The sequence below is a fragment of the Bos grunniens genome, chromosome 14, assembly GCF_055505025.1.
Source record: "Bos grunniens cultivar Pamir isolate PY7600 chromosome 14, Bosgru_T2T1.0, whole genome shotgun sequence".
Taxonomy (NCBI): Eukaryota; Metazoa; Chordata; class Mammalia; order Artiodactyla; family Bovidae; genus Bos; species Bos grunniens.
In genome coordinates this window covers 45,725,712-45,747,028 of record NC_141178.1, presented here as the reverse complement: position 1 = coordinate 45,747,028, position 21,317 = coordinate 45,725,712, and the positions used below count along the sequence as shown (strand labels likewise).

Below are 21,317 nucleotides of genomic sequence, written 5' to 3'. Positions count from 1 at the left end.
ATAGAAAAAAAAAAAATTCATGGTTACCAAAGGGGAAAAGAGGGAGGGAAAAATTAGGAATATGGGATTAACACATGCACATTACCATATATATACAATAAGGATTTACTGTATAGTGCAGGGAACTATATTCAATATCTTATAATAAATTAAAATGGAAAATAACTGAAAAAAGATATATATATATATATGTATAACCGAGTTACTTTGCTGAACACTTGAAAGTAATATTATAAATCAACTATAGTTCAATTTAAATAAATAAAAATTAATATGGAACCACAAAGGACCCCAGATAACCAAAATAATCTAGAAAAAGAAGATCCAAAATAATCCAGAAAAAGAAGATGAAAGTTGAAGACATCAAACTTCCTGATTTCAAAAGATGTCACAAAGCTGAAGTGAGTAAAACAATATAACGCCAGCATACAGACAGACATATAGGGTAATGGAACAGAAGAGACTTCAGAAATAAACCCATACATATATAGTAAACTGATTTTTGACAAGAGTGCCAAGAATACACAACAGGGGAAGGATAGTCTCTTTAACAAATGGCATTGGGAAAACTGGATCTCCAAGTGCAAAAGAATGAAGTTGAACCCTTACCTTATACCATACAGAAAAATCAACCCATCAATACACAACATTCTTTTGAGTATGCTTCTGTTAAAGACACCTTGTTTAATATATATATTGTTGATGCATCAACACTGAAATCACAACCAATAGCACCAAAACTGAGGCCTGAAGAAGATTCTCTAACACACACATATTTTCTCTGTAAGATGCAGCATGGTCTTCCTGCACTTAGGAACAATATACAGCACTGGAGTACGACACATATAGTGAAATCAACAAAAAGCACAATAGTGTGAAAAATATGACCCTGAATAGACAGTGAAACAGAGAAGGCGATGGCACCCCACTCCAGTACTCTTGCCTGGAAAATCCCATGGACGGAGGAGCCTGGTGGGCTTCAGTCCGTGGGGTATCGAAGAGTCGGACATGACTGGGCGACTTCACTTTCACTTTTCACTTTCATGCATTGGAGAAGGAAATGGCAACCCACTCCAGTGTTCTTGCCTGGAGAATCCCAGGGACGGGGGAGCCTGGTGGGCTGCTGTCTATGTGGTCACACCAGAGTTGGACACGACTGAAGCGACTTAGCAGCAGCAGCAGCAGACAGTGAAAAGGACACTTGTTTGTAGTGTGAGGTGAAACAAGACAGAGCATTGCCTTGTTTGGCCTCCACTAGGAATTACATGTCAACCAACCCCAATTTTTGCCACTCTGCACATTTGCAAATGAGCAGGAATGCACAAATATCGATTTTGGAATTACAAATTAAGCTTTAATGAGTGGGAGAACTAGCCAATGATGGGATCCATGAATAATGAGGATTGACTGGAATTCATTGCGGTAGTATGCCAAGGGGCAGGAATATTTCAGATGGGGTGGTAGAGGCGGCTTCCTAGATGAGGTGATCTCGAGCTGAGATCTGAACAGGCAGGAAGTAGCCAGAGATGTGTGAAGATGATGAGTGAGTGAGAGCACTCGTCACGTAAAGTGAGTACAAAGGGCCCACAGACCAGAATGAGGTTGGCACGTTCAAAGGCAGAAGATGTGTGTTCAGCACCTCTGCTGTCTATCAGACATCACCCACATGTGGCTACTGAGCACTTGAAATGTGGCCAGTTGGAACTGAGATGTGCTGTGAGAGATACACACCCGATTTCAAAGACTACACGAATGCAAAAATATCTCATTAAGAATTTTCATGTTGGTTTTATGTTAAAATGACAATTGTGGATATGTTGAATGAAATACAATAGCCCGCTACGTGTTTTAGTATATGCATTGGAACAAAGAAACAAGTGTCCGTTCATTTACCTATTTTCTACAGCTTCCTTTGGCCTACAATAAGCCCGGCTGAGTAGCTGCAACAGTGGCCCATAAAGTCTAAAATATATACTATATATATTTTACTAGAGTTGGTCAGCCCCTCCTCTAATTCATTCAATAAGCCTTTACTGAGTACTTACTAGGTGAAATTTCTGAAACGTAAATTATATATGCAACAGGAATTCTATTCTCTTTTCAAATGGATTATATCTTGGGGTTCATGCATCTATTTTGGAGGCCACAGCTTTAACAGTGGGAGCTGTTGAAGGATTAGGCCTAAAGATTTTTAAATGTTGCTTTAACTTGAGCAATATTAGAAGGCAGATGGGAACGAGAAGGTCAATGAGGAAATTACTGCAATTGTTCAGGTGAATGGTAGTGAGCGTTCAAAACAAAGAAAAAGCAGATGAGGACTTGACTATCTGACTTCTTCTACCTTTGGATATGATAGGCATTCTCCACAACTGAAAAAATACCAAACTGAGCTCCAGCTTACAGAGAGAAGGAAGGGAAAAGGGAGAGGCGTTCTCCCTTTCTTTAAAGCTACTTCTGGGAAGTCATACACACAATTCTACTTATATCCCATTGGTCAGAACTTAGCCACGTGGACACGCTGAGCTGTAAAGGGTCATGAAAAATGTCATCCGCTCTGGGCATGATGTACCCAGCTTAAAAATCAGGGGCCCTTTTACTAGAAAGATGAAGGAATAGGCGCTGTGAGTAAACCTTAGCAGGCCTGCCACACTGGCTAAGGCAAAGTAACAATTTAAAAATGAGAACGTGTCATTACTTCCCTCCAAGTCTGATAATATAATGGGCTTCCCTGGTAGCTCAGATGGTAAAGAATCTGCTTGCACTGTGGGAGACCAGGGTTCGATCCCTGGGTCGGAAAGATCCCCTGAAGAAGGAAATGGCTACCCACTCAAGTATTCTTCCCTGGAGAATCCCATGGACAGAGGAGCCTCATGGGCTATAGTCCTCAGGGTTGCAAAGAGCTGGACACGATGGGGGAACGAACATACACACAAGTCTGATGATGTAACACAGGAACTATTCGGCAATGGTCCAGCAGAATATGAGCAGTACACTGCTTTAATTCTCAAACAAGAATCTCAGTACAGATGACAGAAGGTATTTTTACATATAGAAACAAATGATAACTGCTATTATCATAATCATCATGATTCTTATTATTATAGGTCAAGAACCAATTAATACCTGGAGTCCAGGAGGCACTGCTTGACTCAGTGACTCTTCCGCTTTACCCTTCTGGCTAAGTGTGCGGTCTTAGATCTTTTCCTGTTCTTAGTCACACTGTCCCATTCTTGTCTTATGGTTTTCATCCCTTCATCTCCTTAAATACTGTAACATTTTTTTCCAAGATGTGTATTATTTTCAGTTTTTCAGCACAGATCTCCCATTTGCTGCATCCACTGGGTCTTGTGGATTCCTTGTATGATTTATAACCTTTGACTGCAAGCTCATTTTTATTTTTTAAAAGTTTTGGGCTCTACCGGGCCTCCAATGTGGTGTGTAGGCTTCTCTAGTTGTGGCTTGCAGGCTTAGCTGCATGTGGGATCCTTGTTCCGCTACCAGGGATTGAACCCGAGTTCCCTGCATTGGAAGGTGGGATTCTGGTTTGTTTGCTTTTTCGGCTGTGCTGGGTCTCCCTTGCTGCGTGGTTTTCCTCTAGCTGCAGCGAGCAGCGGTTACTCTCTAGTTGTGGTGCACGGGCTTTTCATCGTGGTGGCTTCTCTTGTTGCGGAGCATGGGCTTCAGAGCTGCCAGGCTTCAGTAGTTGTAGCCCCTGGACTTGAGAGCACAGGTTTAATGTGGTACACCAGCTTAGTTGCTCCGGGGCATGTGGGATCTTTCCGGACCAAAGATTCAATACCCGTCTTCTGCATTGGCAGGCGACTCTACCACTGGGTCACCAGGGAAGCCCCTACAAGCTCATCTTTAGAGAGATTGCTATCTCCAGGACAACAGTGCTCCCTGAACTGTGGAAACTGCTATACATCTCTCCGTATGCTCTCAAATGGTCTGTGCCTGGCCCTGGGTTTCAGAGGTATCAGGTCAGTCAATACACCAATTTCTTCTACTGTGGTCCCTGAACCACGTGATAATGTGACTTCACAACAAAAACCATTTTGTGAGGAAGCTAAGTGACAGGGAGAGGCCACCATAGAAAGGTTCCATGTGATATCCACAGCTAAGGTCTCGGTCCACAGCCAGGATCAGCCACCAGATGGAGGAGTGAGCCTGCCTGCAGGTGTTCCCAGACCTAAGCCTTCAAATCTTCCATGCGAGGCCCCAGACATGGCGAAGCAGAGGCAAGCTGTTGCCGCCATATCCAAATTCCGGCACGGTCCCACAGCATCTGTGAGCACAATAAAGGGCTGTTTTGTACCATTACGTTTTGGAGAAGTTTGTGATGCAGTCATGGTAACTGGAACAGGACTCCTTTGTGACTCTCAGCTCCCAGCAGATGCTCAGCACTGCCTTCCTGTGTGAGCTTTCCTTCATTTCTGCCACCTGGGGATTTCCTCCTTTTGGTTCCTAGCTCAGCCACATGCCCATAAATGATCTTAATACACTTTACCCCTCATTTGAAATACAGGGAAGCCAAGTGGAGTCTCTTCCATGTCCGCTTCCTCTGCCACATTGGCCAGAAGTTCCCAGAAAAATGTTTCAAACAATGACATGAAGAACTGAAGAATTTAATTTCTTTTGTATGTAAAGATACTTAAAAGTCAATAAGCAAGTGAAGCCCAAGACAGTGTGTTAATTAAAAAACCAGATAACTCGTTACAGGAAAAAAAAAGAAAAACCCATACATGGCCAATAAAGGTTTGACCTCACTAATATTCAAATAAAAGCAAAATAACATAATGAGCTATGACTTCTGTCCTGAAAATAGTACAGACTTTTTTCTCTACTACTAGACAGTGTAAGATGGGGTTCAAGGAAGCAGGTACTCTCAGAAGATTTCACTGTAAGTGTTAGTGTGATATTTCCAGAGAGCAACCTAGCCATACTTATGTCTTTATAATTTTATATATTTTGGGCTTCCCAAGAGCCTCAGATGGTAAAGAATCTGCCTGCAATGCAGGAGACCAGGTTCGATCCCTAGGCTGGAAGATTCCCCTGGAGTAGGAAATGCAACCCACTCCAGTATTCTTGCCTGGAGAATCCCATGGACAGAGGAGCCTGGCAGGCTACAGTCCATGGGGTCGATTTTTTTTTTTTTAATATACGCTGGACCCAGAAATCCCACTTCCAGTTTATCCTAAAGGAATGATCAATGATACATGCAAATATTTACCTTCAAGGACGTCAAATCCAACAATTTTTTATAACAGAAAAGCAAAAAGACTGAAAACAGCCCAACATCAAAGAGTAGATGGTAATATTACCTTTATTTTTAGCTTTGATTAAACCAAAATAATCAAATGAACTTAAAAAAAGGCAAGCTGTGGATTTATTGAGAAAGCTAGTTGCTTATGTATCCACAATGCCAGTCACTGTGTTAGGAGTTGAAATACAAAAATGAATAAGATGCAAAGTGTACACTCTACTCAGGGGAACAGTAAATGAACGATTACAGTTCATTATGATACATACTGATGATAAATCTATGCTTAGATTTTGTGGGACAACAGAGCTTTTGCTGACCTAACCAAATTAGGGCAGTAGGAGAGTTTTGCTTTGGTTTTTTTTTTAATCATTTATTGATTGTTGGCTGTGCTGGGTCTTCCTTGTTGTGCGGGCTTTCTCTAGTTGTGGGGAGTGGGGGCTACTCTCTAGTTACAGTTCACAGGCTTCTCTGTAGTGGCTTCTTGTTGCAGAGCACGGGCGCTGGGGCGCATGGGCTTCCGTAGCTGTGGCACGTGGGCTCAGCAGTTTCAGCGCAGGGGCTCAGTTGTTCCGCTGCATGTGGGATCTTCTCAGAGCAGGGATTGAACCCGTGTCTCCTAATCTGGCAAGCAGATTCTTTACCACTGAACCACCAGGGTAGCCCAAGTTTTGTTCTGTTTTTGAGCAAGGTATCTGCAAGCAAAGCCCCACAGATTTTGATAAATAGAAATGAACTGTGGCAGAGAAGGCTGGATGCCCCAAGTTCTTTTTTCCTCTGGAGAATAGAGTTGTTCCTAGAAAGTGGCCACCTACCCTTGATTAGAATGCAGGTGAATGCAATGTGTAACACTTTCTGCAAGAAGCTTACAGGAAGCAGGCCTGCCTTTTTTTTTTTTTTTGAAGCCATTCAGCTTGTGGGATTTTAGTTCCCTGACCAGGGACTGAACCCGAGCCCTCTGTAGTAAGAGTGCAGCGCCCTAACCACTAGACCACCAGGGAATTCCCCTGGGTCTGCTTCCTCCATACTTCCTCCTTTCCCTCCCACAGGCTGCACTTAAACCGACAGTGAAGTTAATGAATGGAAAAGCCTTGATCCTAGTACCAATGGGAAAAAAGCTGCCTGCTGATCAGGAACATCTGCCTTGGAAGTGACCTGTAAGAAATGAATTTCTACATTATATAAAAAATGTTTGGGACTATTTGTCATTATAGCTAGCAATACCCTAATACATAGGGCTTCTCTGGTGGCTCAGATGGTAAAGTATCTGCCTGCTATACAGGAGACATAAGAGACTTGGGTTAGATCCCTAGGTTGGGAAGATCCCCTGGAGGAAGGCATGGCAACCCAATCCAGTATTCTTGCCTGGAGAATCTCACAGACAGAGGAACCTAGTGGGCTATATAGTCCATGTGGTCGAAAAGAGTCAGACATGACTGAAGTGTCTTAGCACTCACACAAATACATGCAATCTTTTATTCCCGAGGGTGAATATATTAGCTCTCTTCCTTAAACATGTTCATTAAGCATATACTATCTACAAGTCTATGCACGATAAAAGTGCTACGTGCATGACAAATACAAAGGTGAACTAGAGATTCTGCCTTCACAGAATTTCCAGCCCGGAAGGAAAGACAGTAGCCACTCACACAGCTATAAGGCAAAGTGCCACATTAAGGTCTTAGGAGAGCTAGACAGATAGATATATACATTATCTCACATTAGAAGAGTTCAAAGCAGGGAGATATAATTTTCATGAGGGGGCTCACAAAATACTTGAAATAAACTGGAAAATGACACTTAGATAGAATTTAGATCAGCTGAAATGCAGGTAGAGGCCCTGATGGGGAAGATGTGAAAGGAGGGGGACTTCTTGGCAGTTTGGTAGTTAAGACTTCACCTTCTAATGCAAGGGGTGAGGGTTCAATTGGGAGTTAAGATCTGATATGCCTCATGGACATAAACATCAAAACATTAAAAAAAAAAAGTAATATTGTAACAAATTCAATATATGCTTTAAAAATGGTCCACATTAAAAAAAAAGAAAAAGATGTGAATAAAGCCCTGGAGAGTCAAAGACGCCAAGCAGCTCTGTTTTAGACAAAATGAGTATAGGACATGTGGGTGGAGATATATAACGTGGATCTAAGCTACAGAAAATTGAGGGCTATAGGTTTGGTTCGGAGATGAAGTTCTGCTTTGTTTTTTAATATCTACTTGTCTGGTCACACTGGGTCTTGGTTGCAGCATGTGGGGTCTTCGATCTTGGTTGCAGCATGAGGGATCTCCCATTGTCATCTCACTATTTGAGATCTTTTACTTGCAGCATGAGGGATTTAGTTCCCTGACCAAACCCAGGCCCTCTGCATTGAGAGGGCGGACTGTAGCCACTGGACTACCAGGGAAGTCCTAGAGATAAGTTTTTAAGAGTTATCTATTTACTGGTGAGAATTGAGAACAAGATTGGACTAGATTTGCAACGGAGATTTTCGAGGGAGAAGAAAGCCAGACTCCCTTAAAATATATGATGGGTAGGAAGATAAAGAGGATGCAGAAAAGTGACTAGAGAGGGAAATAATCCAGAGGAAACCAGAATCATGCAAAAAACGGAATCATGTCCAATTCTACAGGAATTAGTAGAGCAAGAAACTACATATTAATAATACTGTAACACCAAACACATAATCTCACTGAATCCTCAAACCACCCAATGAAACAGTTCCCTGTCAACTACTGACCAGGCATTCAGACCCAACAAAGAACACAAGCTTTGCAGTTAAATGAACCTGGATTCTAATCTTGGCTCTGCTCTTTAAAAGCTGCATAATCATAGGGTCATGGAAAAATTAATAGTGCCTCTGACTCTCACAGAGTTAGTGAGGATTAAATTTTTAAATGCATGCCAAGTGCTCAGCACCGTGCTGGACATGTAATAAACACTCAATAAGTGGGAGCTATTGTTTTTAAATACTAATAAACACAGGTTTGTTTTTTTTTTTTTTCACCACAGCCTGTTTATGGAAATGTAAATCAGTAAAGACATTTTGGAAAGCAAGATTCCACCAACGTCTTTTTAATTACATTTGACCCAGCAATTCTGCTTCAAGGAATTCACTTTATAAAACTGTTCCCATGTGTAAGAGTGTTCACTATTGCATTGTTTGTGATAAAGAAAAACTGGAACCAAACTTAAGGATGTTTACATAAATTATGATATATCTATACCATATGATTATACATCTATATGACACATCTATGAAATATTCAATGAAGCTCTAAGTAAACTGATATGAGGGGCTTCCCAGGTGGTGCCAGTGGTAAAGAATTCACCTGCCAATACAGAAGATGTAAGACATGTAATGTGGGTTTGATGCCTGGGTTGGGAAGATCCCCTGGAGGAGGGCATGGCAACCCACTCCAGTATTCTTGCCTGGAGATTCCCCATGGATAGAGGAGCCTGGTGGACTACAGTCCATGGGGTTATAAAGAGTTGGACATGATGCAAGCAACTTAGAATGCAAGCAAACTGATATGAAAGGTATTCTCCATATCTTCTTAAAAAGGTAATTTCTCAAAAGAATCCATATGATTTCATTAATGATCAAAAACATAAGTGTAAAAAGAATGAAAGAATAAATACTAAATTAACTCTATGAAGTGTTGGAAAGTAAAGGAGTAGAAACTAAGGGGTTTCATCTTTAAGTCTGTATACTTCAGTGCTATTTGAATAAGAAATACAACTGTATTATAACGCAATTTCAAAAATATAAGAATTTGAAAAAAAAATGTCAGAAGTATTTTAGAAGAAATGCCATGTAATGTAAGATTTAAACTCACCATTAAAAATGTAGATGGGGTGAATTGTGGGGTTAGGATTGACATACATACACTACTAATACTGTATATGGAATAGATAACTAATAAGAACCTACAGGGAACTCTACTCAGTGCTCTGTAGCGACCTAAATGGGAAGGAAATCCAAAAAAAGAGGGAATATATGTATACTTATTTTTTTTATATTCCCTCTTTTTATATGTATACTTATAGCTGATTCACTTTGCTGTTCAGCTGAAACTAACTCAACAAACATTGTAAAGCAACTATAGGCTCCTCTGTCCATGCGATTCGCCAGGCAAGAATACTGGAGTGGGTAGCCATTCCCCTCTCCAGGGTATTTTCCTGACCCAGGGATCAAACCTAGGTCTCCTGCATTGCAGGCAGATGCATTACTGTCTGATCCACCACGGAAGCCCAAATGATCCAACAAAAATTAATTTAAAAAACAATGTAGATAAAAAGTCAATAAAGATAACAAACAGGGATTCTTACACTTCAGAAAGTATAATACCCTGAGTGAGTGAGTGAAAGTTGCTCAGTCGTGTCCAGCTCTTTGCAACCCCATGAACTATACAGTCCATGGAATTCTCTAGGCCAGAACACTGGAGTGGGTAGCCTCTCCCTCCTCCAGAGGATGTTCCCAACCCAGGGATTGAACCCAGGTCTCCCATACTGCAGGCGGATTCTTTACCAGCTGAACCACAAGGGAAGCCCTGAAAATGGTTGTAAACTTTCATTTATATATGGAAAAGCTCCAGTTTTCATGTCTATGACCCTAGGAAGGCTGTAGAATGAGATGACCAGTACGACAGAACAGACTACCTGCATCGCACAAATTTTTTCTAGCATTTTTAATCCCTCGAGGAAAAAAAGTAATAATTACACAAATTATATAGGTAAATCATAAGTGGGACAAGGAAAAATGGCAATGAAAAGCGGGCCAGAGCTATGTGACTAACACGGTCGGCATCCAAAGTGCTGCTGGGGAAGGAAGGGAGATGCCAAAGTAGTCGAAGAAAATAGAAACACATTCAATCCCCTCTTCAGTTTAAGCCCTAGGAGGGTCGGAGGGCGAACCCGTAAGGGTGTGTCCACTCGAGGGCCCACTGAGTGTGCTGGGAGTGCGGGAAGGCCTCGATGCTAAAGGCAGGTCTCTTCGCCCGATCTTACTCGCACGTCTCTGCACCGGCCCCGCCCGCAGCCTCCGTCAGGTCCTCAAGCCCGGTCCCCCGCCAGTCCCTCGCCAAGAGAATCAGGAGACCACGTGCGTCAGGAAGCTGGTTCCCCTGGATGGGAGGGGGCCGGACCAGCTGACCTCAGCGACCCACCTCCCTTGCAGGCCTAACTCTAGGCCACTCCTACCCCCGGGAGGTCCCTGGAGGGGCCCCCCCCCCGGCACCGGAACCGGTGGCACTCACTGTCCCCGCAGCTCGGCCGTAGACGAGAGAAGCTTCTTTGCCGGCCCGGCCCGCGGCGGCGGCGCCCAGGTCTGCGGTTCCCGCAGCGGCTTCAGCGGGGGCAGCGAACCGCGCGGGAGCCAGCGGCGGCCCGGCGCCGAGCCGAACCCCCGGCCGGGACGGGCCGAGCTGCGGCAGCGGGGCGGGGCGGGCGGCCGCACGCTCGCTCGGGCGCCGCTCTTGGGGCGAACATGCTCGGCGGCCGGCAGCCCGGCGACGCTCTGGAGGGCGGCGCGCCCGCCGCTCAGCCCCGCCCTGCTGGGCCCGGATGCGGGTGATACGGCTGCCGCCCCGCCCGCCCGCTACGCGCGCCCGTTGCTAGGCGCCGGGAGCTTCCCGGAGGGCGGTCACCTGAGGGCGTGCCGCCGGGGTCAGGGTGCCGCGCCAGGATGGTGCTTGGGCGGCGGGAGGCAGCCAGGACTTACTGGACAACTACTCTAGGGTGCCGCCGCCTGCGAGATCACGGCTGCAGGGGGTGGGGTGGGAGGAGTCTGCGGAAACGAGACTCAGTCCCGACAGCAGGTCAGTGCGGCATTAAAGTGGTGCCACGTACTATAGATGGAGTGGGTAGTGGGCACTTGGACAAGGTTGGTGAGGTGAGGCTCTCTGGGTTGCATTTTAAGATTCAAACTAACCAGGCTCTCCAGAGTACTGATGAGTCTAGACCAGCAGTACCTGACTAGCCAATCTCTGTGACTCAGTCGTCCCGAGTTCTCGTTTCCCTCACCGTGCCCTCAAGAATTCTGCGTTCTACGCCTCCTTTGTCGAGGTTCTTCGGTAGAAGGTTCGGCGGGGAAGCCTAGCAGCCTGACTTAGCCTATATATGCTCTTACCAAGTTGTTGTAAATCCTATTTCTTGACCTCTCCACTGGGGTTGCAAGTTTAGCCCTTCAGATTCCACAAAATCCGAAGTGCTGAAACTGCTCTCAGCATACCACTTTTCCGTTTTCATTAAGCTCGATACTAATCTTTCCTAGCTCCTCTGATTAAGGACTCACATTACACATTACAACTCACATTACACCTGGAACCTAAACCCTTCGTTGTGTGATCCCAGGGGTCAGGAAGGTTATTAGTCCGTTGACTAAATATGAGGTAATGACAAGCCTAGACAGCATACTAAAAAGCAGAGACGTTACTTGGCCTACAAAGGTCTGTATAGGCAAAGCTATGGTTTTTCCAGTAGTCATGTACCGAAGGGAGAGCTGGACAATAAAAAAAGGCTGGGCGCTGAAAAATTGATGCCTTCTAACTGTAGTGCTGGAGAAGACTCTTCAGAGTCCCTTGGACAGCAAGATCAAACCAGGCAATCCTAAAGGAAATCAACCCTGAATATTCATTGGAAAAACTGATGCTGAAGTTCCAATACTTTGGCCACCTGATGCTGGGAAAGAACGAAGGCAGAAGGGGACGATAGAGGATGAGATGGTTGGAAGGCATCATTGACTCAATGTGAGTTTGAGCAAACTCTGGGAGATGGTGAAGGACAGGGAAGCCTGGCATGCTGCAGTCCACAGAGTTGCAGAGTTGGACACAACTGAGCTACTGAACAAAAAAGTGGTATACTTAGTAGGCTGCACATTAAAAATCATATGGCGACTTTGAAGGGAAAAACCCTAGGCCTACCTCTGAATCAATTAAGAATTCAGTTCTGGGGTTGCACTCAGACAGTGGAGAACCACCCACTCAGATGGTTAATATCAATATCAGTGTATTAAATATACACTAATACTTAATGTGTCAAATGCTTACTATTAAAAGGTATGTTTTGAGTCTGCTATTGCCCCCCCTCCCCCTTGGCTATCATCAAATGGCTACTTAAAAAGCTTGAGCCAATCTAAAAAACCAAAGCCCTTGCAAGGCACCAGGCACTGTTTTAACTGCTAGAACAGAGGTTAAGACTCAAACCTGATTATACTCAAACATGGAAGTGGCTGGGTTAAGCAACAAGTTAACAAATGGAAATTTTTATTTCTGATAGTAACAGATGCTATGAAATACAAAAAAGTTTATATATGAAGAGATGTGTCTGATATCTTTTTCCAAAATGAAAAAAGTATACAGATCTCGTGGCTGAATGTTCTAGACATAAGATTCCAAGTGCCAAGACTCTACATTAGAAGCTTATCATTTGAGGAACAAAAGAAAATATAGCTGAGTCATAAATTAAGGATCAAGGAGTGTGTAAGTCACTCAGTCTGTGACTCTTTGCGATTCCACCAGGCTCCTGTCCATGGGATTCTCCAGGCAAGAATACTGGAGTGGATTGCCATTCCCTTCTCTGGAGGATCTCCCGAACCCAGGAATTGAAGCTGGGTCTCCTACATTGCAGGCAGACTCAGCTATCACAGAAGCCTAAGGATCAAGGAGAAGCCCTCTCAAACATCTCCCTGCCCTAATTTCTAGAACTTTTGAGTAAGCTGCTTTATGTAGACTTTATAGATGTTACCTTTTATTAAGGGATTTGAGCTTCGGAATTATCCTGGATATCCAGGTGGCCCAGCATTCATCACAAGAGACCACAGAAGAGGGAGGCAGGAGGTTAAGGGCCAGAAATGACAGAAGCAGAGACTATATTTTGAAGACGGAGGAAGAGGAAATTGGAACAGATTCTCCCCTAGAGCTTTAAGGTGGTAGGAAGGGGTGTTGACTTGATTTAGCCCAGTGAAACTGATTTTGAACTTCTGACAATTTGTGCTTTAAGTCACTTAAGTTTGTGGTAATTTTTTATAGTAATAGAAAACAAGTACTTAGTGTAAACTATGTCAGGCACTGTGTAGGATTGGAAAAAAAAAAAACTGCCCACCTTAAAAAGTTGACTGACTTAGAGTAAGATTTTGGCTGGCTGGTAACAAATTTGTCAACGAAAACAGCAGGGGCAGAAAGTTGTCAATCTTCCCCAGGAGGTGGTTTCCAAGGACATAAGAATCTGTCACATCTTGGGACATCCTTGTGTAGCACTTATCTCACCATCTTTAAGTCTATTTTGCCCATTAGACTAACACATGAAAGCAGAGCTATTTTCCTTTGTACATCCCTCTCAATGCTGAAGTTACAGAGCAAATAGCATTTACTTAGCACTTTGGACCAGGCACTAATGACCTGACATACTTTAATCTTCACCAAAATTCTATATTAGTTACCACTATTTCCCTTATTTTGCAAAGGAACAAGAGATGAAGTAATTTAATGACTCAAATTATTAAGTGGAAAAGTGAAAGTCATTCAGTGGTGTCTGACTCTTTGCGACACTATGGACTTTACAGTCCATGGAATTCTCCAGGCCAGAATACTGGAGTAGGTAGCCTTTCCCTTCTCCAGGGATCTTCCCAACCCAGGGATCGAACCCAGGTCTCCGGCAATTGCTAGCAGATTCTTTACCAGCTGAGCCACAAGGGAAGCCCAATTAAGTGGAAGCTGGATATGAATTCAAGCAGTTTGGCTCCAGAGCCAGCACTCTTAATCATTTACCACAAAGAAACCCTCAAAGATAAGCCAAGACCAGGGTAACACTGCTAAAAGCCAGTGAGTGCAACAGACAGTTAAACTTAATGGCTAGGGTAGCCAGGAGATGACCTAATAATAATAAAGCTGGAGCTTTGAAGGCTACAACTGCAATGTCCTTACGTGAGATCAATCTTTGCGTAAGTGGAACCTGGGTGCCCAGAGTTTCTTCAAAGAGGCTGGTTAGCTTTCTGGTGATCTCATAGCAAGTGAAAGATTTTGGGTGAGTTTAAGTAAAATAAGGCATTAAGCTGCATTTCAGCAGGTTCTAACAGTTCACAAAATATTCTCATGTGTTTTTAGTCCTTACACTCCTGTGAAGGCAGATGGTATCCTCCTCACTTACAAACTCTCACACACTTCCCTATCCTCTGAACCCATTTGGAAACTATGTGGAGAGTTGAATTTCTAGGATTGATTGTCTGCAGAAGACCTGTACAGCCCAAACAGTTTCTTTCCTCTCCATATATCTAGGATCTTCCTATCCTCACCAGCTTCAAAAACCTGGCTACTTTGGGAGATGTGTCAACATCCAAGGACTGTAACACATGCCCCTCAGTGTTGATAGTGGGGGAGACTGGGTATTGGGCATAGGAAGATACATGGGAAATTTGCTGTGAACCCCAAACTGCTTTTTTTTTGTATAAGAGGCATTGTTAAAATACCATCCCACATAGAACACCATTCCTATTACTATTGCAAATCCTACATTGTTTCCCTCCACCCTCCCACCCTCCCATGCCTAAGGTAGTTAGCCAAACGCCACCTGAACCACTGTCACAGTAACCAGGCGTTTTCTTCTGAGCCATTTCAACCTTTCAGGATACTGGGATGTGCAAAGACTGGGGACTATCAGGTGTATTTACTTATCAAGGCAGTAAAATGAAATAGGTAATTTCAGAGCTTAAGACTTTCATGCTCCACCAAGAAATTAATGATTTTTAAACATAGATCCAACTGTTTACCAAAACATTAAATTTCTTGCAAAATATCTGATACTCATTATGTAACATTGGTTATAAACAACCTTCTTAATTTCCTTCAAGGATTCATCGACCCTAAACTCACAGATAAACAGCTTTCAAGACCCAAGACTGTATTTAAATATACTTAACTTTCACATACTAAAAAGTAATGATTCTGGTACAATATTATAAAAATTCATACTGCATCATACCCTTGGCTCAATCAGTGAGGATAGTAAAACTTTTTACTTATATGTATTCCATGTTATGTAGGGAGTGTTATTTATAAATTACATTCACAGGCACAAATTTCCTTTCTTCTTGTTACACACAATACATAGTAGAAATATTAAACACTCACTGAAGTATGGGTAGAAGATGCAAAGCAAAAATAAGAGTGAAATGCAAGAAGAAAACTGACATTAAGATTACCATTTTATAAGCAAGTCAAAACCTGAGAAAATGGAATTTCTGCAACATTTTTAATCTGTAAACTGAACTTTTTATCTTGCACAAAAGTCTGTGACATAGGCTTTCTTAGATTAGACCCAGTTTGGCCAACTGAAAATGGAAAATCAGGATTGTTTTTTGTACAGGAAAATTTTCAATAAACCCAAGGAATGTTTTTCACAAGACAAAGGCTGGACCCTAAGTTTTGCATCCAAGAGGCTAGGCTGTTGATTTGACTTAATCTTCTCGCACCAAGATTTGCAAAGGAAAGATAAAAGTCAACCAAGACAGTACATTTCAATTTGTTTTGATTGTTTATTAACCAGATTACAATAATAATCCTGGTAGATACCTGAAAGGAAAGAAAAAAACCCCATTAAACATAATAATTAAAAATTAACATATACCAGGAGTTATCAATACCAATTGTTTCCTACTTAAAAGTGGAAACAGAAAAAAGAAACAGGCCTTTTCTTCTCTCCATAATGTCCTCAAAAGGGAAAACCAAATCAACTGTGATCATATTACATGGTTGATTTTCCCCCACTATATGCCAACTCAATGAAATCCTTATCAGCATTTAGATCAATACTCTGCTGCTGCTGCTAAGTGGCTTCAGTCTGTCCGACTCTGTGCGACCCCATAGACAGCAGCCCACCAGGCTCCCCCGTCCCTGGGATTCTCCAAGCAAGAATGCTGGAGTGGGTTGCCATTTCCTTCTCCAATGCATGAAAGTGAAAAGTGAAAGCGAAGTTGCTCAGTCGTGTCCGACTCTTAGCGACCCCATGGACTGCAGCCCACCAGGCTCCTCCGTCCATGGAATTTTCCAGGCAAGAGTACTTGAGTGGGGTGCCACTGCCTTCTCCTCAATTTACTCTAGCATTAAGTAAACTTCTTTCTGGATGTAGTTGCTCACCTTAGTTCATCCTTCTAATAAGCCTGTTGATCTGGTCTTCCCTGTTGCCAGCATCTCCACCTTCTACAAAATGGGTGGTCTTTTTCTTCATTCCACCTCGTGGAGAAGACAATTTAAAGGGCCACAGGAAGTTGTTTGCTTCTTTGAAACGTTTTCCAACGGTATAGATCTCATGAATCAGATCCTCCATGCAGATGATTCCATATTTCCCTGAACGTGTTTAAAATTATTTAAGATTATTAAAATTGTTTATTTTGAGACTATTACATTTTAAGCATTAAAGAGTATATATAGGCTGTAACAGAGTTAAAGGTAAATCAAGAGTGAAATTAACAAAGAAGGAAATATGAGGCTTTACATACAAAGATACAGCTCAAGCCAGTAAAATCACACCTTCCCTTTTCCCATAAACAGTATACGGAATAAGGGAAGGTTCTTAAACAGTAAGAATAGCCAGGCTATTCTCAAGACACCAAAAAACAGCTTGTCTGATACAATAAATTTTATAATAATTACCTTTCCCCAAAAAGGCAGAACCTACCAAGAGATCGAGCAATCAATGCGTTGTCTGTCAGGGCAATTCGCTTTTTGTTGATTTTGCCGTAACCACGCTTGTAAATCAATTCATTTACAGACTTCAGATTTGGGTACCTAAATATGAAAAGAAAAATAGACATAGTGACTAAATAAGACTATCACTGTCAAAACCTCTATAATTCGTTTACCAAAAAAGAAGTCAAAGACACCTACCCCCATGCAATGTATGGCTCCACAATTCTCAGCATGTTAATTGACGCCTTGTTGAGCTTCACAAAGGTGCCGTTGAAGATCTGCCGGAGGCGAAGGAGCTGCAGCACCTTTCGAACCTTTGGGCTCACACCATTGATACTGCAAGGAAAAACACAGAAAATTCCTTTAGCTTTTATCAAAACTTTTACAATAAAAAGACAGGGAACTAACATTTTGGGGCAACACGTCACACCCAAATAGGAATAATCTCCTGTTACAAGACCACTTTTTCCTTTAGTTATAGCTGTATTCTATCACCTGTCAACTTGCCTCCCCTGCAAGGAAACAGTCTTTTGATATGTATTTTTCATATTCAAAAACTTCCCCAATGCTCTTATTACTTCCTTTTGTATAGATCTCTTTTAAGTCATTCTCCAGGACACTGAAATCAAATGCTCAGAGAATGGACAGATGCTTTGGGCACAGGGCTTATCATCACTAAAATACTCCCCTACCCCATTCCACTTACCATTCAAGTTTCTTTTCCAGTGTATGAGAACCAAGGTCCCCACAAATGTGAAATTTTGCTGAGTGGACAGCTTTCCCTTTAAGAATAGAATGCAATAAAAACTGAACTTACCCTCTGATCCTGATGACAAACGCCAATTTGGGTTCCGCGGGTACATAGAAGTTACCGGCTTTTCGTGCCATCCTAGCCATTCGAATTTCAGTTCTGTACATCTGCCTGTATTCCTTGTGGTAATGCTTAGCTTTTTCATAGATAAGCTTCCTCCTTGCCTTTCGAAGCTGAAAAACCAACATTATTCTTATTCATTTGCTTTTTGGCTCCCAAACACAATTAGCAATACCAGTTAAGAGAATACTCTTCTCTTGAAACTTTCTCACCACCATATATATTAACATTCCAAGAGAAAGACACCAACTTCATTAGAAAACATCATTCTAAAAGTTAACCACACTGGTACAGTAGCTGAAATAAGCCTTGTTAAAAATATCCAACTGATTTTCAATCACAGGACCTCTTCCTCACTGGTGCGTCAAAAAGTTTACTTACCATCTTTTGGGCAAACTTCTTTCTCAGTCGCTTGATCTTAAGCTCTGCGAAATTCTTCCGCTTTTTCTTAAGGGTTTCTGGCACAGCAGGAACCTTCTTTTTCTTCTCTCTGACAACAGCAGACAGAGAAAGAGTTAAAAGGCCCACACCACTACATCACTCCCCGTTCAGTACTGAGCACGCTCTCAACGTACCTTCAACTGTTCTAGTATGCTAGCCTGTAATCTTTACGTCTAACAAGGGCCACTGTCTTTAAAACGAGTCATAAAGACAATAAACTCCCATTTAACCTACAATCAGTGCCGGGGTCCCAAGACAACAAAAATAGCGACAGCGAAACACAGAGTAAAAGACTGCCCCAAGACACTGATCCCTAGACTATTAGTGCGACTCGCAAACCACCAACCACCACCCCGGTTCAAACCTCAAGTTCCACATGTTTAAGCAAAGGCCTGATACCAGGGACGGTTAGGGCAAAAGCCAGCTAAGGAAGAACCCAATTCAGAGGTTCTGATCCTCCCTCCTAGAACGAGGAACTGGATAATCCGCCAACCCCATATATATTCAGCTCTCACACCTTGTTCCCGGTACCTCCAAGACCTCCTCCCCAAGGCCTCCTGAATCCCATTTTAGCTTGAGACCACCAGTAGTGTCACAGCGCGTCACAAACACACAGATATGTTGTCAAAGATACAGGCTACAGACGGATCGAGGGAGACAGACACTGGAGGGCTCTGGTTTCGGGGATGGAGGAGGATACTCGAGACGACGAGGAGAAACTTACTCTGCACCCTCCATGGTTCCAGCTGGGAAAGAGGAAGTTGGCGCATGCGCGCTGTCCACTTAAAGACAGCGAGCGTGAAGCCCCACGACTCATAGGTGTCTCGAGATAAGCCAGAAAAGAACTCGGAACTAAGAGCTCGACTCGCAGACGCAGAACCAAGAACTGCCTGACTCAGCCTCTTTACGATCAAGTTTCGGGTTAAATGTGTATGGGAAAAATGAATGCATTGGCTAGACTAATCGATACGATGAGAGCAAAGAGTGCCGATTCCTTGACTATTCGGGGTCCTAATCTTTAGGCTGCGTCGACAGGATATGGCTCGACTTCTACCCAGTGATATATGCGAACGACACGCCGGCGGGGCGCGAACTACAAATCCCGGCATGCATCACGTTCAAGGCCCGCCCGCCGAAAGGGCAACGCCGGTCAGCGTCTGAAGGGAAGCGCGGCGGTGGTGGTCCGAGCCGGGTAAATGGGGAGCCTCTAGGCCTTCGATCCAAAGGGCCAGCTACGATTCTAGGCTGCTCCCGGCTTTTGGCCGCCTTCCCGGCCCTTCGCTAACACCAGCAGCCGACCGGCACGCTAGTTGCCGCGCTGCCGAGGTCCTTGTCTTCGTTCCTCCAGACAGCAGGGCTGTCTTCCGCAGCGCCTGATCGCCGGCGGAGCCGTCCAGAACCCCTGGGTTAACGAAAGTGACTTAGACGGGGGAAAAGCGAGGACCGGACGGCCGGAGGAGGACAGCCCGGGCACTGCCGACTATCCGGCCTGGCGGGCGGAGGTCGGGACAACCCACGGCGGGGTGGGGGTGGGGGCGTGAACCGCGATGGGAGGTGCAAGGAGGGCTGGAGGCTGCGGCCACGGCCATGTGAGAGGGGCTGCCCCGCCGCAGCTCGGCGGACGGCGGGCGGGCGGGCGGGCGGGGGGCTGGGCCGGGGGCGGGGTGCGCCCGGGGGGCGGGGAGGGCCGAGCTGGGGGAGGGCCGATGCCGCCGCCGGCTCTTCCCGGTCGCGGGTTATATATCGCGGAGCGTGGAGCCCGCTCAGCGGCGGCTGGCGGCTCAGCGACTCGCCAGCGGCGCTGCGCTGCGGAACCCGGTGCCCGAGTGACAGCCGCGGGGGGGCGCAGGGCCAGGGTCCACGAGACCGCGAAGGCAGCCGCAAGCCGGGGGGAGCGCTCGCCGGCGCCGATCGAGTCCCCTCTTCCCGGCGCTCCCGCTGCCCCGCACCCCACTCTCCCATCCTCTCGCAACTTGGGTCAAGTTGACAACTCCCGCGGCGGCCGGCCGACCCGTGCCGTCTTCGCCGCGCGCCCCTCGCCCGGAGTGAGAGGGACCCGCGGCGGCGCCTTGGCCATGAGAGCCGCGCGCGCCGCCTAACTCGCGGCTGTCACCGCCGCTGCAGCGGGACCGGCCGGCGGGGCGGGCGCTCCGGGAGCGGCGGGCGGCAGCCGGCAGGAGGCGCCGAGCCGGGCACAGCCTGGGGCCACCGCGCCGAGCCCGGGCGGGAGTGGCCCCGCGCGAGCGGGGAGCGGCGCCGCGCACTCCAGCCCGGCGGGCACCCCGAGGGCGGGCGCGGGGCGCAGCCTTCGGGTCCCAGCAGCTCTGACCAGCGCCCCCGGGGCAGCTCGGGGAGGGGGGCGGACGCAGGCGCTGGGCTCGTACTGGGGCTCCCCCGGGACGTCGCGATGAACATCGTGGTGGAGTTCTTCGTGGTCACTTTCAAAGTGCTTTGGGCGTTCGTGCTGGCCGCTGCGCGCTGGTTGGTGCGGCCCAAGGAGAAGAGCGTGGCCGGCCAGGTGTGCCTCATTACGGGCGCCGGCAGCGGCCTGGGCCGCCTCTTCGCGCTCGAGTTCGCCCGACGCCGGGCGCTGCTGGTGCTCTGGGACATCAACACCCAGAGCAACGAGGAGACGGCGGGCATGGTGCGCCACATCTACCGCGACCTGGAGGCGGCCGACGCCGCGGCGCTGCAAGGTAACTCGGACCGGCGCCCGCGGCATTGTTGGGTCAAGCCTCTTCCCACCCCCGCGCCCTCCCCCTGAGGGCGCCGGAACCCCACTGTCACAGCCGGTCCTGCTCTCGAGGAAGAGCACCCTACCCCCTGCAGCCCAGGCTTCCGCGAGTGGAATTTGCCCCCTGATCAGGGGCATGAGCCCTTCTGTATCAGAAGGGAGAAAGTGTGCCAAAGCCCGGTCTTAACGGAGGTCCAGTCCCTTTGGGGAAGACTGTGGGCTTTCCTAAGCCCTCAGAGTCTAAGCAGGGCAAGGGAACTTGGGACCCCCGGTTTGAATCCTAAAGAGATGTCTCAGTCTCGTTTGGGAAGGAGAAACTAGTGTCTTTG

General features: G+C 45.6%; 3 protein-coding genes across 15 annotated transcripts in view; 1 reads left to right on the top strand and 2 right to left on the bottom strand.

The window, feature by feature from the left end:
* Positions 1-10,778, bottom strand: part of C14H8orf89 (chromosome 14 C8orf89 homolog) — a 30,196-nt gene extending 19,418 nt beyond the window's left edge. For 5 of the 9 annotated variants that reach the window (XR_015140731.1, XM_086336548.1, XM_086336554.1 and 2 more), the window contains exon 1: positions 10,517-10,778. The gene's annotated coding sequence lies outside the window, so the exon portion shown is untranslated. Of the gene's footprint in view, positions 1-3,123; positions 5,956-10,516 lie in introns of those variants that run through there. The other 4 variants (XM_086336550.1, XM_086336555.1, XM_086336549.1 and 1 more) reach the window with 3 other exon arrangements.
* Positions 10,779-15,769: 4,991 nt separating this feature from the next.
* On the bottom strand, positions 15,770-19,012 carry RPL7 (ribosomal protein L7). 2 transcript variants are annotated; one of them, XM_086336547.1, is made up of 7 exons: positions 18,772-19,012; positions 18,195-18,303; positions 17,760-17,926; positions 17,141-17,278; positions 16,932-17,041; positions 16,391-16,600; positions 15,770-15,826 (listed from the first exon to the last, which is right to left on the bottom strand). In XM_086336547.1, exons 2-6 carry the CDS (start codon positions 18,195-18,197, stop codon positions 16,392-16,394), a joined length of 627 nt encoding a protein of 208 aa, XP_086192673.1. In that variant the 5' UTR covers positions 18,198-18,303; positions 18,772-19,012; the 3' UTR covers positions 15,770-15,826; position 16,391. The 2 variants fall into 2 exon arrangements, with proteins under 2 accessions (XP_086192673.1, XP_086192672.1); XM_086336546.1 differs by having other exon boundaries at positions 18,979-19,012.
* A 362-nt stretch (positions 19,013-19,374) lies between these two features.
* RDH10 (retinol dehydrogenase 10) overlaps positions 19,375-21,317 on the top strand; it is a 29,918-nt gene continuing 27,975 nt past the window's right edge. The window contains exon 1 of one of the 4 annotated variants that reach the window (XM_086336543.1): positions 19,375-19,756. Coding sequence is in view for 2 of the 4 variants with exons in the window: in XM_086336541.1 (XP_086192667.1) it covers positions 20,662-20,950 (289 nt within the window). In the remaining 2 variants the exon portion in view is untranslated. The other 3 variants (XM_086336542.1, XM_086336541.1, XM_086336545.1) reach the window with 3 other exon arrangements.

Excerpts from the sequence above, each read along its gene's own strand:
- RPL7 (XM_086336546.1), bottom strand. Across the intron at positions 17,927-18,194 it reads AGAAGTTTGCCCAAAAGATG|CTTCGAAAGGCAAGGAGGAA; the intron begins GTAAGTAAACTT and ends TTGGTTTTTCAG. Across the intron at positions 17,042-17,140 it reads GAGCCATACATTGCATGGGG|GTACCCAAATCTGAAGTCTG; the intron begins GTAGGTGTCTTT and ends TTTCATATTTAG.